This window comes from Nelusetta ayraudi, unplaced genomic scaffold, assembly GCF_046127955.1.
Source record: "Nelusetta ayraudi isolate G7.1 ecotype Tasmania unplaced genomic scaffold, CSIRO-AGI_Nayr_v1 ptg000007l, whole genome shotgun sequence".
Taxonomy (NCBI): Eukaryota; Metazoa; Chordata; class Actinopteri; order Tetraodontiformes; family Monacanthidae; genus Nelusetta; species Nelusetta ayraudi.
In genome coordinates, this window is record NW_027466057.1 from 5,556,275 (window position 1) to 5,570,470 (window position 14,196).

The window sequence follows — 14,196 nt, forward strand, 5'->3', positions numbered from 1 at the left end:
AATTGCACTTCATTAAAGATGAACTGCGTGCGACAGACTGCACAGACCTCGACTTCGCGGAAGACCCAGGCAGCACGGCTCTGCCTGGGACACAAACAGTCTGACTTTTATCACCTTTGCTACATGTGGGCCCGCTTGTCTTCCATGCATATAAATACCCAATCCAGCCATTGGCTGCACGTGAGTCCTTTAAATCACAGTAGACTGCGGCTCTGTTGTTATGTACAGTTTTATTTACAACTGAAAAACTCAGCAATGAAATCAACTTATGCACGTCGTTCTATCGGTTTGGTATAATGCATAAATTGCGTATGTACTATTGATTGCCATATATACATTAATGGCTTGCTCCATCAACATGACAACATTGACATAATTCTAAATGGTAGCACGTCGTTTAAGATTTACTATGTATAAACATATTATCTGTTACGCTGTACATTAATTAACAGTCCAGAAGGCAGATATTTAAATATCAATATTTACATTCATGCATCCATCATTTCTCTCATATACGTACATGGTGGGGAATACTGTTCGCTAATAACCTGTGCATGTTCAGATGCAAGCATGTGTTTTTTGGAATCTTTTTTTTCCACAGTTAGTAGCCAATATCTATACTTAACTGACAGCCATATAGTACATCCCACTCTCGCTGAGTACACTCATCTGCATGCACACACGCAGGCACACGCAGAGACGCACGCACGCACGCACGCACGCACACATGCATAAACGCACACGCGCACACTCGCACGCGTACATACTCACACAGACTTAATGTAAAAAAAAAAAAAAGGAAAAGAAAAAAGCAGAGCAGCGTTGAGTGATGCTCCAGTTCAGCTCAGTTTGTGTTTTTTTTTTTTTTTTTTCCAGCGGGGATGTGGAGGATGTCTGTGACAGCACTGAGTCACACATATCCCTACTGAGGCCATCCTCTGTGCAACATGATCTCTGGCTATTGGCTAAGTCTCCCGTCTCTCACCAGTCGCAAGGTCAGCCCTGGGCTCACGTCCTCCGTTTCTATAGAGTATGGGCTGAAGCCCTTCTCAACGTTTTGCAAGATGAAGATGGTGGAAATCCCAAAGAAAACACAGCTGAAGGCATCTAGCCGACCCCCTAAACCTGGGAAACAAACTAGATCTGACAAAAGAACTGGTGATTTATCCTTTGTTTAAGTGACGACTGCTGATTCCCGAGGTATAAAAAAAAAAGACGGGCTGACGGGAGGTGCAGCACAGAATTAATGTTTTGGAAAAAGACACATTCACGTAGCACATTGCAGAGGCCCCAAACTCATTAGCTGAAGTCTTAGAAAAAACAGAATATCACCCATGGAAAAGACAGCGGATGGCAAAACTCTTGCAGAGCGAGAACCTTCTCTGCACCAGCGTCTCCACCGACTAACTGCAGGCTTGAAGCATTCGAGCCTTACAAATGAATTGTGTGGTTTATAAATTATGAATATTCATTAAACGATTGGCTATCATTAAATCAAAAACAAAAAAAAATCAAAGATGCTCATAACTTACAAGATAAGTTTCTTCTCTCGAGTAGAAAAATAACTTCAAGGATAAATACGTAAATAAATACAGTGAATGAATCAGTGAGTGAGCCAAGAATGTTACACTGAAGTCTGTGGCATTAACATGGTGACTCTGCTGTCTCTTTTGAGAAATGGATTTCTTTAAATTGCATAGTCAGATGAATCCACATCCCATCGCTGACACGCGGCGGTGTGCCTCTCGCAAAAGCATCCTGTTTTTTGTTTGTTTCTTTTTTTTTTCCAAACGGGGAAACAGTATGTGGACAGTGTGTGGTGCGGGTTATTGAAAAATCAACCGAAAAAAAAGGCAAAAAACATGTTGCATTCTCTGTAAAAAACCGCATGCATGTTTATTTATCATTGTGTGTGTGTGTGTGTGTGTGTGTGTGTGTGTGTGTGTGTGTGTGTGAGTGTGTATGTGTTGTCCCGTTCCGGGCTGCCCGTCGATGCTGTTCCGTGGTAGACAGTCGACAGTGTGTGAGGGTCTGGATCTGCGGCAGACTGGCAGCCAGTCCCTCTCCAGCCAGCAGCCAACCAGCCTGTCAGCAACACTTGCTGCTACTAAGAGCATAATGTTCGGCCTGCTGTGCCACTTTCCACACCACGGGGTGAGGAGGGAGGGGGAGTGGGGGAGGTGTCTCCTTCCATCTTTTAACCGCTCTCCGCCCGAGCTGGAATGGCGCGTCTTCAGTCCGGCCAACGCCAAAAAAAAGAGAGAAAGGTTTTTGTTTTTTTACCTATTTAGGAAAAAAACCTCTGATAAGCCCGGTTGCATCCTGGGCGGGTTGGGGTGGGGGGGTGTTTGGGGGGGAAGGGGGGCGGGGTCAGGAGACGAGAGGCGGTAGTAGTAGTCGTAGCAGTTGCGATGCCACTCCCAAGGCAGGATGACAGTCTATACCACAGTGTTGTTGGCGCCCAGGGCCTTCTTGTTACGGATGCTCATGGCGTACTCCCCCCGACTCGTCCCGTTCTCCTCTTTCCGCAGCGGTTTCCTGCGAACGGACACGGACATTTTCACAGGGTGAGGATGACAAGCTGCCGCCCTGACACACTCTCCAGACCGTTAACCTTTCGGCGTGATTCGATTTCGCGGGCGCCGCTCTTTGGCGGGCAGACGTGCCGCCGGTTCTCGGCGATCCTTTCTAATAAGCTGCCGCTGTTTGTGTTTTCGTTTTTGTTCAAAGGTCACTTTTTGCTAGGAGACGACCCAAGATGCATTGCAGTGGTGGTTTGAGTGTTGTAGTACTTGGTCTTGGTCTCGAGACCACTTTCTTAGGGTCTTGGTCTCGTCTCGAACTGGACAGACTCTGTATTTGTGATTAAGACCAGTTGAGACTTAGCCAACACTGCAATGACATGATAATAACGGAAAAGAACCCAGCTGCTGCTGTTTTACACTGTTTGTGACACCCAGTGTGACACACCCCCTTATCCCTAGTTAATTTATTTTTTAATTTTATGAAGCAAAGTTGTTTTTTTGAAAATGGTTCAAACTACTTGGCAAAGCAGCAAAATGTTAAAGAAAATTATTGAAAGATACCTTGCTGAAAAGCAAGCTCTTCGATTTAGAAGCAAACTTGAATTTTATTTTATATAGAAAACATACTGGTCATTATTTTCTGTTTTGTGGTTATTTTTCTTTGATATAAAGATCTCGATACTCTCTAATCTTGATGTCTTGCTCTGGTGCGGTCTTGACTACAACACTAGGTGGTAGCGGTAGGGCAATTACCTCGTCCTACCCTACGTTTTAACTCGCACGTGCGTGCCGCTGTCAAAACAACTCTGGAAATAACGTCATCACATAACCTCCTTTGACATCACCCCCCACCCCTCCTCCTCCGCCCCTCCCCAATACAGGTTGCATGCGTTGCATGTTCTGCTGCAAAAAATAAAAATAAAGCGGCGACACACAATCCCCCCCCACCCCCTTGTTGCTGGCCGGCCGGTCGTCCGTCATTCAGCGCAGGCCCCTTTTCATGCGCTCCCCGGTGCCTTTTGTCCTTATTATATTTGTCCAGTGTACTGTGGCTTGCGCGCCGACCCCCCTCCGCTCTGCCCCACTCGCGTCTTACGTAACCGAGAGACAGATCTGAATACAGTTAGTACAGTCATTGTCCCACTCAACACTGTATAGCGGCCTTCATTGCCACGGAGGACCCTTAAGCGACATCTTATCTCGGTATCTCCTCTCCAACCCTGAAAGCTCCAGTCCAACTCTGGCAACAGTCATTCGCAGTCGGGTCCGGTGCTCGTCTTTCCACCTTATGGGGCGCCATGCGGGGGTGGGATGGAAGGGGGCTGGGTGTCCTGAGAGGGTGTGTGGGGGGGGGGGTGTAACCCACACACGACCCGATACACAGGAGTGCAAAGGAGATAAAACAGCAGCTCGCCAGTCTCTGCGTTGCGTTTGTTGAAGAGGGAAGTAAAAATGAAACCGTATCCCAGTTGCAGTTGGTGGAGTTTGTGAAGTTCAGTGAATTACAGTTGCCAAAGTTGGTTAAGATTTCGCACAAAGGTGGATACCAGTTTTTGACATAAAGGAGATTTAAGACTTTATGCTGTTTTGTACTGTTTATTATTATCTCTCTTCTTTGTTCTGTTTTCTGATAAAAGTTCAACATTCAACACCTTTTCAAGAAACAACTGTGTTGTGCTCTATATGCACATGACTGCAATATAATTTACCTGCGTTCAATCGTGTGAAACAATGTGCAATTTTCCCAAAAATTTCGTAAACACGTTATTTAAGTGGAACTGCACGATAAAGATGTGTGACCTTTGACATGTGACTAAAATTCAACTTGATGCAATTAGCTTTCTCTCTCTCAACCTCATTTTCTCTGAGAACGTCACCTCGATTCTGCGGCTGTCTGCCGTCTTCTCGCTCTGACGCCAATCTAATTTTACCACACCTGCTCAACAGTCATCTCGGACCTGTCTGCTTTCATAACTGCCTGTCTCTTTTTGTTTATTAGCTGTCATTTCAGCTGCGCGACTGCTGCCGGCCCCCCTGCCACCTGTGTCAATCTGACCTGCTCATTACTACGCAATCCAGCCCATCCACCAACAAAACACTGCTTTCAGTGGCACCTTCAGCTGAACATTGTGTTTTTACCGACTGCAAGCGATTTTTGACTGCATTGGTGCATCCTGACATTAGGGATATGCTACAAAAACTAAGCATAAAATTCACCCTATTTACAGATTTCTTTGTCTCTAAAAGGAGAAGAAAAAGTAAAATAATCATCTTAAATTGTGTTTCGCAATTGGGAAACACATTTTACGGTTACAGCTCACCCTTAATTTCCTCTCAAATGAAACTATGCATTTTCCAATGCTGTTTAATATTACCGTAACAGGCAGTTTAACGGTTTTATTTGAGTATTTACATATCCTACAATAATTTTCAAAAATATGCCAAAAGAGTAATGTCTAAATATACATTTTTGTGAACTGGTTCGTCTGGAGTAAAGCAAAGAACATAGATAGATAGCTGACTGATGGATAGATAAACAGATAGTCATCAGTCAACAGTTTTTTGATTTTGGATTTTATTTTAAAACTCTGTTACTGATTTAAAAAGCCCCAAAATAGCCCCGTTATTTTATAATTACTCCATTTCATTGCGTGCCCCAATAAAGAACTCTCATATCTTCCGGTGCCTTTTCTTTTAGAAGTTGCTCATGAGTCTCACGAGGACTGTTGTTGTGGCCCGACACTGTCGAACGCCCTCCCTTTGGAACAGCAAGCTCACTCACATTTTTTTCTCTACAAGAAATTAAGCGTCTGCGTTTTCCTTTTGGTTTAAACGATGGACTTCGCTGACAATACTGTTCTAAAAATGAAAATAGTCTGCATCATTGTACGGAAAGCCTTCCCCTGTAAGCTTCCTGTAACGTCTCATCTCAGGAGAATGATTATTCAGCGTTTGCTGGAATTAGGACGTGTCGTGCGTAATTAGAAGATTTAAATAGATCATTTGTGTTCATTTAAATATTATGACATTTCCTCTAAACAAGTCATGGTTGTTAGAGTTCGCGCGCGCCTGACACGTATATCTTGCGCAAAGTTGTAAACAGAAAGTGGGGGAATGACTCAGACTTCCTGTGGAACTCTGTCAGCTGGGAAGGGTCGTGTGGATCAGGACGCCAGGGACACATGCAGACTATTTAGGACACAAGCAGCTTGTTGTGTCCCTGTGAGACCTGAGAAAAGCCTCAAATAGGAAAGCGTCCCGGCCCCTCGGGGATAGAGTGGGGGGGGGGGGGGGGGCGGGAAGCGTGTTCTGCTGTGGGGCATGAAAATAGGCTGAAGTTGTGCCTTTGGGAAATAGCAAAGTTTCCTCCGGGGGGCGGATGACGTTGTTTACTGCCTGTCTGGGAATTCTTAGACTGGAGACTCACCGGGGTCAATATTTCCTTTTACTTTATGCCTCAGTGGTGCTTTTTCATTCGAATGCCTTCTGACACGTCATATTTTATTCGGTGCCATCTACATCCTTGCATGAGGCGTCGCCTTTTTGTTTTTTTTTTTCCTCCCCCCTCTGTCAAGATGTAATCTCGGCTCAGGCTGACCGCAGTCGCTGTGGGCGGCCACGGGGGGCAGAGCACAGGGGAGCCTCAGTCCGAACTCGTCCGCACACCCCCCCCCACACTCCTGCTCAATAATAGATGCCGCGCTGTTGACACATGGCAGGTGGCGACACAACACAACGCAGGTGAGATGAATATTTCATATCAAAGCTGTGCTATCACAGCTACACTTTTACCCGTTTGAAGTTTAGGGAATGGATCAAGGCGAAATTGGGACACGTGTTCAGCTGTTTGCAATTGCTCCAGCCATCTGGAATTTAGAGGAACATGTTATGGTTCAAAGCGGCACCACAAAAACAGACTGTAGGAGTCTGTCACCAGTTTGGCTGGTAAATGCGGTTTTGAGGATAAAACTAAAACAGCAAATGTTAATAATACATGAGTAAATACTGCATTTAACCCATTTTGCCAATCAGGCATTTGCCCTTTATCGTATCTGCAAGTTTTTGGTTTTTATTTTTCGTTCTGGGATGTACTCGGGTTTGTTGCCTTTGGACGGGGCTTACTGGGATGCATAATCTGCCTTTGGACGAGGCTCCCACGGCGGCGAGTGACTAGAAAGAGCACAGAGCTTTATTAGTCACTTGGTTGGAGTTGTGTTTGTTTTGGCTCCTTGGATGGCTCGCAGCCCGGACTGCAGCATCATGTCTCTTGCCTCGGATGGCACAGCAACACTGAGGCGCAGCGTGAGTCTGAATCCTCGTCTCTGCTCTTGTGCACACCAGCCTGAGTTGGTTGCGGACGCTGAATAAAAATGGTACGGAAGGTCCCACGTAACCACAAAAAACTCCAGACCCTTTTGCCTCTGACAGATGACTGGTGGAAAAAAAACAGATGATAAAAACATAACGGAGGGCCGGGAGAGGAGTGGGACCTGCACAGCTAGCGCCGCTGCTGTCTGCGGTGCACAGGCCCTGGCTTGCAGCCAGCTGATTTTCATTGGGAAAGCCCGGAGCACCAAGTGCCTAAGAGGGCTATATATAACTAGCGGTGTTTTTCTCACTGACAAACCCTCCCTCACATCGCTATTGACTAGGACGCTCAATTACTGCCTTTGCTTGCTTTGGCAGCCAAGGTTTCCCTCCGTCCTTTTTTTCTCTCTTTTTTTTTTTTTACCGCTGTGTTGTTTCCTTTCTCCCTTCTTCCTCATGAACGATGGATGACCGGAGCGCCCATGACAAATGTCGGAGGAGTCACATCCCTCCCCGGACTGCTCTCCCATTGGCTGGCGGCTTATGAATGTCTAATGAGGCCAGTCTGGCTGGACCCTGGGTATGTTTTTTTCACCACTCCCTCCCCACCACCACCACCTCCATTGAGAGTGTGGAGGGCAGCTTGGCGTGGCACAAAGTCTGCAGTCTAGAGCCCACAGAGCTTCAGGACATGACCCGCTTGCATGTATAAAAGATGTGGCCTGCAACTGAATGACTGCGCAAATTAATTCATAAATAATGACTTGGGTTTGGGGCTAGAGCCCGTATTGCAACAACACTTCCCTACCACTGCTGCATTAAAAAAAGGTGCCCCTTGGCTACACGGGGGAGTGGGAGAGGGCTGGAGAATTGCCATAATGAATTCCTGAGCCAACCACCCATTACTTCCGCTGCCTGACTTTTCCTATTTGTTGTTTGAAGGAAGACAAGATAGAGTTCTGCCGAGGGAAGGCGCAAGCACACGGCCGGGGCTCGGCTCGCCGCCCGTAAAATATAATAAGGCGCCGAGACCGAATCAGGAGTGAGCGCAACGCGACGGCCTAATTTAGCACGCCCCGACGCTCGGCCGTGTTCCGAGTCACTGTTTATGCCGCATTTTATGGAGTGTGTAAATATGCCGACGTGATGTATGTGAAGACGGCTGCGCGTTTACGGATGGGCGCACACGGCGCTCGGCCCTGCACGCTTCGCACGATCGCCGCGCCGCCAGCTCGTCTGCGTGCGTGCGTGTTTGCTAAATGCCCGCTAACATTAGCGTGGACGTCAGCGTGCATGTGTGACATGGCGCCGCCTGAATGTCGCACAGAGAATTGGGTCTGGCTTGCGCCGCGGGCCCAAACCCTCACGCAGCCTTTTTCCCTCTAATAAGCCAAATGGGGGGAAAACAGCTCCCGCTGCAAACGGCGGCGTCTCGGGAATCCTCCGCTCTTCTCCTGCTTTCACTTTCATGAACCCAGCTGCCACTCTCGCCAGACACTTATGCAAATTAAATCAACAACGGTATAGTCAAGTGAAGGCGTGGTGCTCATTCGTTTAAGCGCGCGGGATGTTTCCGGGTTACTCGCTCGGCCGTGGATCTTCCGCTGTGACGTTTACGGCCCGATTTGGTGGTTTAACCTCTGACCTCTGAGACCCCGGCAGGGTGATCGCAGGGTCACAGCGTCCTGCGTCACGTAGACAGGAGAGACGATTAAGCCTCCTCCCGTGGGTCAAATTACACACGGTGCGTTGAGCAGGCCCCCAGCTGCGAGGGCTGCAACTGTTTTGTCTCATCGCACCTGTGTGTCAACCTTCCGAAGACGACCAGCCTGGAACAAGGAAGACGGCGGCAAATGGAACTCCCACCTTTTGATGGCCTTGTAGCAGATGATGATGGCCGAGAGGAGGAAGACGAGCGAGGCGCAGCTCACCGTTCCCAAGACTATAAAGTCCATCTCCGTCCACCAGGGCCGCAGCAAAGGCGCCATGGGCTCTGCCACTGTGAGAGGATGGATGGAGAGTAGGAGGAGGTGGAGGTGGAGCAGGGAGGATGAGGAGATTTGGAAAAAGAAGACAGAGTAGAAGGGTGTTTAACGGCAACGGAAGAAAGAAGGAGAGAAACCGGGTCAAAAGAAGCAACACTTTTTGCGCAATTCGGCAATTACGCAACGAGGAGCCGCGGAGGTGAAGCGTCCTCGCAGCCCTGGGCGTTGTTTGGCGAGATGCTGCATCTCCACCACCCTCACCACCACCATCACCACCACCACCACCTCCACTCCCTGCTCGTTCTGTCGGTCCTGGGTTCAACGTTCAGAGATATCCAAGACGACACCATGAATCATTTACGCTCCCATCAGCCTCCCTCACACCAGCACTCTTGTCCGCACCAATTACCATTGCGCGGAACCTCCTGCTCTTTTCCACATTAGAGCCGCCGAGCGGCGGCCACTCGCCAAGGAATGTCGAGTAACGTTCCGCGGATCAGCAACTTCACGCTTATCGTGCAAAACTTTCTGATAGATAGACAGATAGACAGATAGATAGATGGAGAGATCGATGAACTGATTTCTAAATAGAAGTGGGGCATCAAATGATCTATCTATCTATCTATCTATCTATCTATCTATCTATCTTTCTATCCATGTCTCTCAGCCTCTTTGTCGCTTTCCTTATGAATGAAAGGGTTTACACCAAAGCAGCCAATTCTCCTTAGTAACGGCGTGGACTGTTTTCCAACACAGCACATCTCTACGGAGCAAGCGAGACACGGCTCCCCTCTCGCTACAGCACATAAGTCACTACAATTTTTTTTTTTTTTAAAGCTCCTCTCTCGGCCAAACTCCCCGTTTAATCCTGTGTTTCGTCAACGGCTGTGGGATTTACTGCAGCCGGTGGTAAGGATCTCCGCGCTTGTGATAAAGCGCACTCCTTTTAAGGCACTTTAGGCGCCGTTTTTAGCACACGCAGACTTACTTACCGTTGCCAATTTTTCACTTCTCGTAGACTTTGGGAAGACAGATAAGGTCTCCTGTCCCAGTTTTTCTAAAGTTGCCTGCACATATTCATTGCATTTTTAAAGACTACAGTTTAGAGCAAAATTTTCAGCACTAACCGGTTTTGCAAATTGGGCTGCTGTGGGGATATCAGGATAATTATGTGCCTGTATAGATTAAATTTAGAACTTCAGGGGGAGTAGACGGGGGAAAAAAATATCTTTTTAGGTGAATTATTCATGGCGTCTCCACCCTCTGCAAACATTTCTGTGTAAAGCCAAAAGGGGCCAGAAATTGCCCTGGTTATCGTATCACTGGATTTATGGAGGGATCCAACACTAGACACGAAGCGCTCCACTCATGCGTTTTCCACAGTTGGTTATTCACACGGCCGGCTTTGCTTACAGTCAGATGGCCCTGGCAGCTTTGATGCAGTGACCAACATCCACAGCCCGCTGTGTAATTGGGGATGGCAGCGGGGGAGGCCTCGAAAGTGACCGCACGGAAGATCCAGCCCGAAAATGATTGATTAAAATATTTACACCGCTGTCTATTGAGACACAGATGATGGAGCACTTCTCCCTCCACATAATAGGGGCTGGGGATGAGTGATTCTTAAGAGTCGCGGTAATGGCTCAGAATGGCTGCATCATCAGCAAATGCCTGTCCCATATTTCAGCGCGCCGCTCATTAAGGTGCTCGCGACCACGTACAAATCATATCAGGTTCCAGCCCGCAGGTCGGGTGGGCGCTGGAGGTGGTGGTGGTGGGGGGTGTTGACTGGCTGTTCTGCTGCTGTCTCTAAGCAGGAGGGGGAAAAACGAGGCAGCGTCGAACAGGCGGCGGATCCACGCAGGTGCATGTTTGTGTGAGCGTGCTTGTAGTTGTGCGCCAGCACAAAAGACACAAAACGCGCAAACAAACTCCCCCAACACTCCCGGACCGCCAGCGGGTCGACTTTAAAACATGAAAAAAAAGAAAAAAGCTAGAACTTCTGGGCCCGGTTCATTAGCCTCTTATCTCGATCAAATTAAAGCTAATTTAATTAACTCATCTATGTTTTTAATCAGGGGTCCTCCGGGGGAAACCCTACCACACAACCACTGAGCCTGGCAGCCCAGCAGGCATGGATTTCACAGGCAGCTGGGTACTCCCCAAGGTCAGACCCGGCATAAATTAGCCTTGTGTTCAGCTGTCAACATCCCGCTGGCTCCATCACACGCACGTGCAAATCTGCGCTCATGCTCGGGCACTCGCAGAGTGAATCTCGTGGGGCAGTGGGGGTGGGGGAAGAGGAGGGGAGCTACATTTTTTTTTTCCTTTGAGCGTGACAAAGTGAAAACACAGTAACAGTTTTTTCCAGCCAGCCGACACCTGCGTCTGGGAGAGCGAGGCCGAGGCCTTCGGACTGACTGCAGGAGTGAGGCAGGTGCCACACCGAGAGGGGAGTGATTGGGGGGAGGGTGGGCTGGAGGTTGTGGGGGGAGGTGGTTGATGAGGCTCTTACCTGTGGTGCCCAGTAGCCGCGGGGGAGGCGGCGGAGGCGGCGGCGGAGGGAGCGGAGGGTATCTTCGACATTGGCACGCCAGCTGGCACTGTTGACTAACTTTCTCCGCCACCGTCCGCGAGCATGACCTCTGGAGTTCTCCCTTATGGCGTGCGAGAGAGACACACACAGTGAGAGAGAGAGTGAGAGTGAGAGAGAGAGAGAGAGAGAGAGAGAGAGAGAGAGAGAGAGAGAGAGAGAGAGGGAGGGAGAGAGACATTAAGAGCGAGTGCAGGCGGCGTCCTTCGAGCGCATTCGCTCACAAGTGCCATCAGCACCAACGCCGCAGCGGCACAACAAAGAGAGGGAGACGCTCCAGCAACTCAGCCACCTCTTCTCTGCGGGGCCGTGAAGCGTTTCACCAGCCTTGTTGCTGCTGCTGCTGCTGCTGCTGCTGCTGCTGCTGCTGCTGCCGCCGCCGTGCACTGAGTGCATGCAGAATAGTAGCACGTCTATGGCTGCAGCCCGTAAGAAAACCACCCACCGACAAGAGTGGGCAGCAGGCTGCCCCGAGGAGTGTGTGCGTGGGAGGACTTGGAAACTCGAGCGGATCACATTACACATGAACCCTGGCAGCAGTTTGTGTGTGCGTGCGCGTGTATGTGCGTGCGTGTGAACAACAGCTCACCACTATCTGTAGGCAGCAGCGCGGCGGGGCAGAGGTTAGAACGCTCATCACTAACATATGCCTGCCTGCCTGCCTGCCGCAGGGATCCTGGTGGGATCGCTGAATATTGTGATGATGAAAACACAGTTGGCTACTCCATGTTCCCACTACTAGAGAGCTGAGTGTCTGTGCGTGAGGCGCCTATGTGTGTGAGAGAGTGAGTGCATGCGTGTGTGTGTGTGTGTGTGTGTGTGTGTGTGTGTGTGTGTGTGTGTGCAAATATTTCCTCAAGCCTTAACTGGGAACTTTACGCATGGTTGCCTGTCAGTATATCCTAAACCCAGGTGCTGCCCTGAGACTGCTGACCCCCAACCAACATCTTGTGTAAACACACATGCAATATTAAAAAGGGGGCGGCATTAATGCACAATCCAGCAGCTCTATAAATCAGAATCCCCCGCTTGGCTTTAGAGTCCAACCTGTCCCCCGTGTGCGCGCGTGTGCATGTCGCTCCCCTTGGCGGGTGCTTACCTGGCACGAGAGTAAAAACAGTGAGAGAAGGCAGTGACCAAAGAAAAAAGGCCAGAAACTCAAAAGAGATGGCATCAGATCTTGGACGAGCATTCCTCTTGCGCTGTTCTCGATGACACTAGGCGGCGTTTCCAACGGATGGATGCGGTGCACATAGGCTTGGACAGTTTGGGAAATCACCATCCACCCCGTCCGGCGACAAGCGTCTCCAGAAATAGTTTACGCCACAATCATTCCCCTCTTGAGATCCCGTCGTCGGTAGCATAGGACAGGCGAGCGGGCGGGCGGCATGAGGAGCGAATGAGGGATAATTCACATCTCCAAAAGTAGTTTTCTCTTTTTCTTTCTCTCTCTTTTTTCTCTCGGACAGCGACCCCCCGGATCACGCCGCTATAGGTGCTCCGCGCAAATGTGAGGGCGGTGGATGGCCCGAGCCTCACATCCCATCCTCGGCTGCAAAAGCGTGAGTGCAAACGGTGCCACTCAAGCCATCGAAGTTGAAGACAGGGGGTTGGTGGGGGGTGGTAGAGAGAAAAGAAAGAAGAGGAAGAGAGAACAAAAAAAAAAATCCACACAACACACTCGCGACACGCAACACGCGCGCGCCGACGAGCGCGCGGAGAGAGAGAGAGAGGGGGGAGAGAGAGAGAGCGTGAGAGATCCTCGGGAATATCGCGCGGGCCAAAAAGGATTCCTCACAATCGAGCGTCACAGCATCTCCGCTCAACTTATCTATGCTGAGTAGGAGCGCGCGGGCGAGTCCGGCGGGCTGAGCGGATGCGTCCCCCTCTGTGCCAAAACACGGCGGGCTGTTTTATAGCGGAGCATCACCGCCGCGCACTTGATGCAGCGCTCAACAGCAGCTCGGTCCTTCCTCTCCCCCGGCGTGCTGCGCTCCAACAAATTCGCCCTCCGCTTTCTTAAAAAAAGAAGAGAGCGAGAGACTGAGAGAGGGAGAGAGAGGGGGGAGGAGGAGGGAAAAAGTCCCCCTCCCTCCCTCCCTCCCCTCTTCTTCCCTCCTCCTCCTCACCCTCTCCTCTCCTCTCCTCCCCTCCCCTCCCCTCATCTCCTCCTGCACGTCAGACGGGGGTTTTGTTTTGTTTTTGTTTAGGGCGTCGGATTTATTGCATTTTACATGCATATATGTAAAGTGGCCCGGGCATGAAGTCTAAAAAGCCCACAACAAATGCGTCGTGGAGGCGAGTCCGAGCAGGATGACGCGTACTGGAGCGAATTAAAGTCAACTGGGTGAGAGAGAGAGGGTGAGAGAGAGAGAGAGAGAGAGAGAGAGAGAGAGAGAGAGAGAGAGAGAGAGCGAGCGCAAGACGCCTACCGAATGAAAAGCACTGCCATACCCATGTTTGATGTGCTGTGTGGCTGCGCGAGCACTCCGTGCTTCCAATTGTACCCAAAGTAGGCTGAGATAAACAACACTGATGTAACCTGGCATTGACTGCTAATGCGCAACAGCAAAACACCGCCATAGGATACCCTCTGTATTTATACAAAAAAAAAGAATAATTGAATAATTGTTGCTTTTTTATTTTTGAAATTTGATTCTCACGTTAATCCCCCCCCGACCTCGTCCACAACTTGCCACCATATTGATGGTGGTGCTCAGGGCCAGAGTGCACAGAGTCACAGGCCACACTGAGTAGTTTTTGAGAGCAGAGTTGCATAATGTTG

At 49.4% G+C, this 14,196-nt stretch overlaps 1 protein-coding gene across 1 annotated transcript; it reads right to left on the reverse strand.

Moving 5' to 3' along the window:
• Positions 1 to 211: 211 nt before the first annotated feature.
• prima1 (proline rich membrane anchor 1) lies at positions 212 to 13,491 on the reverse strand. The gene is given in 5 exon segments (XM_076018133.1): positions 212 to 2,538; positions 8,700 to 8,832; positions 11,334 to 11,475; positions 12,511 to 12,703; positions 12,705 to 13,491. Coding segments are annotated over 5 exon segments (639 nt in total). The 5' UTR covers positions 12,776 to 13,491; the 3' UTR covers positions 212 to 2,438.
• Between the last annotated feature and the right edge of the window lie 705 nt (positions 13,492 to 14,196).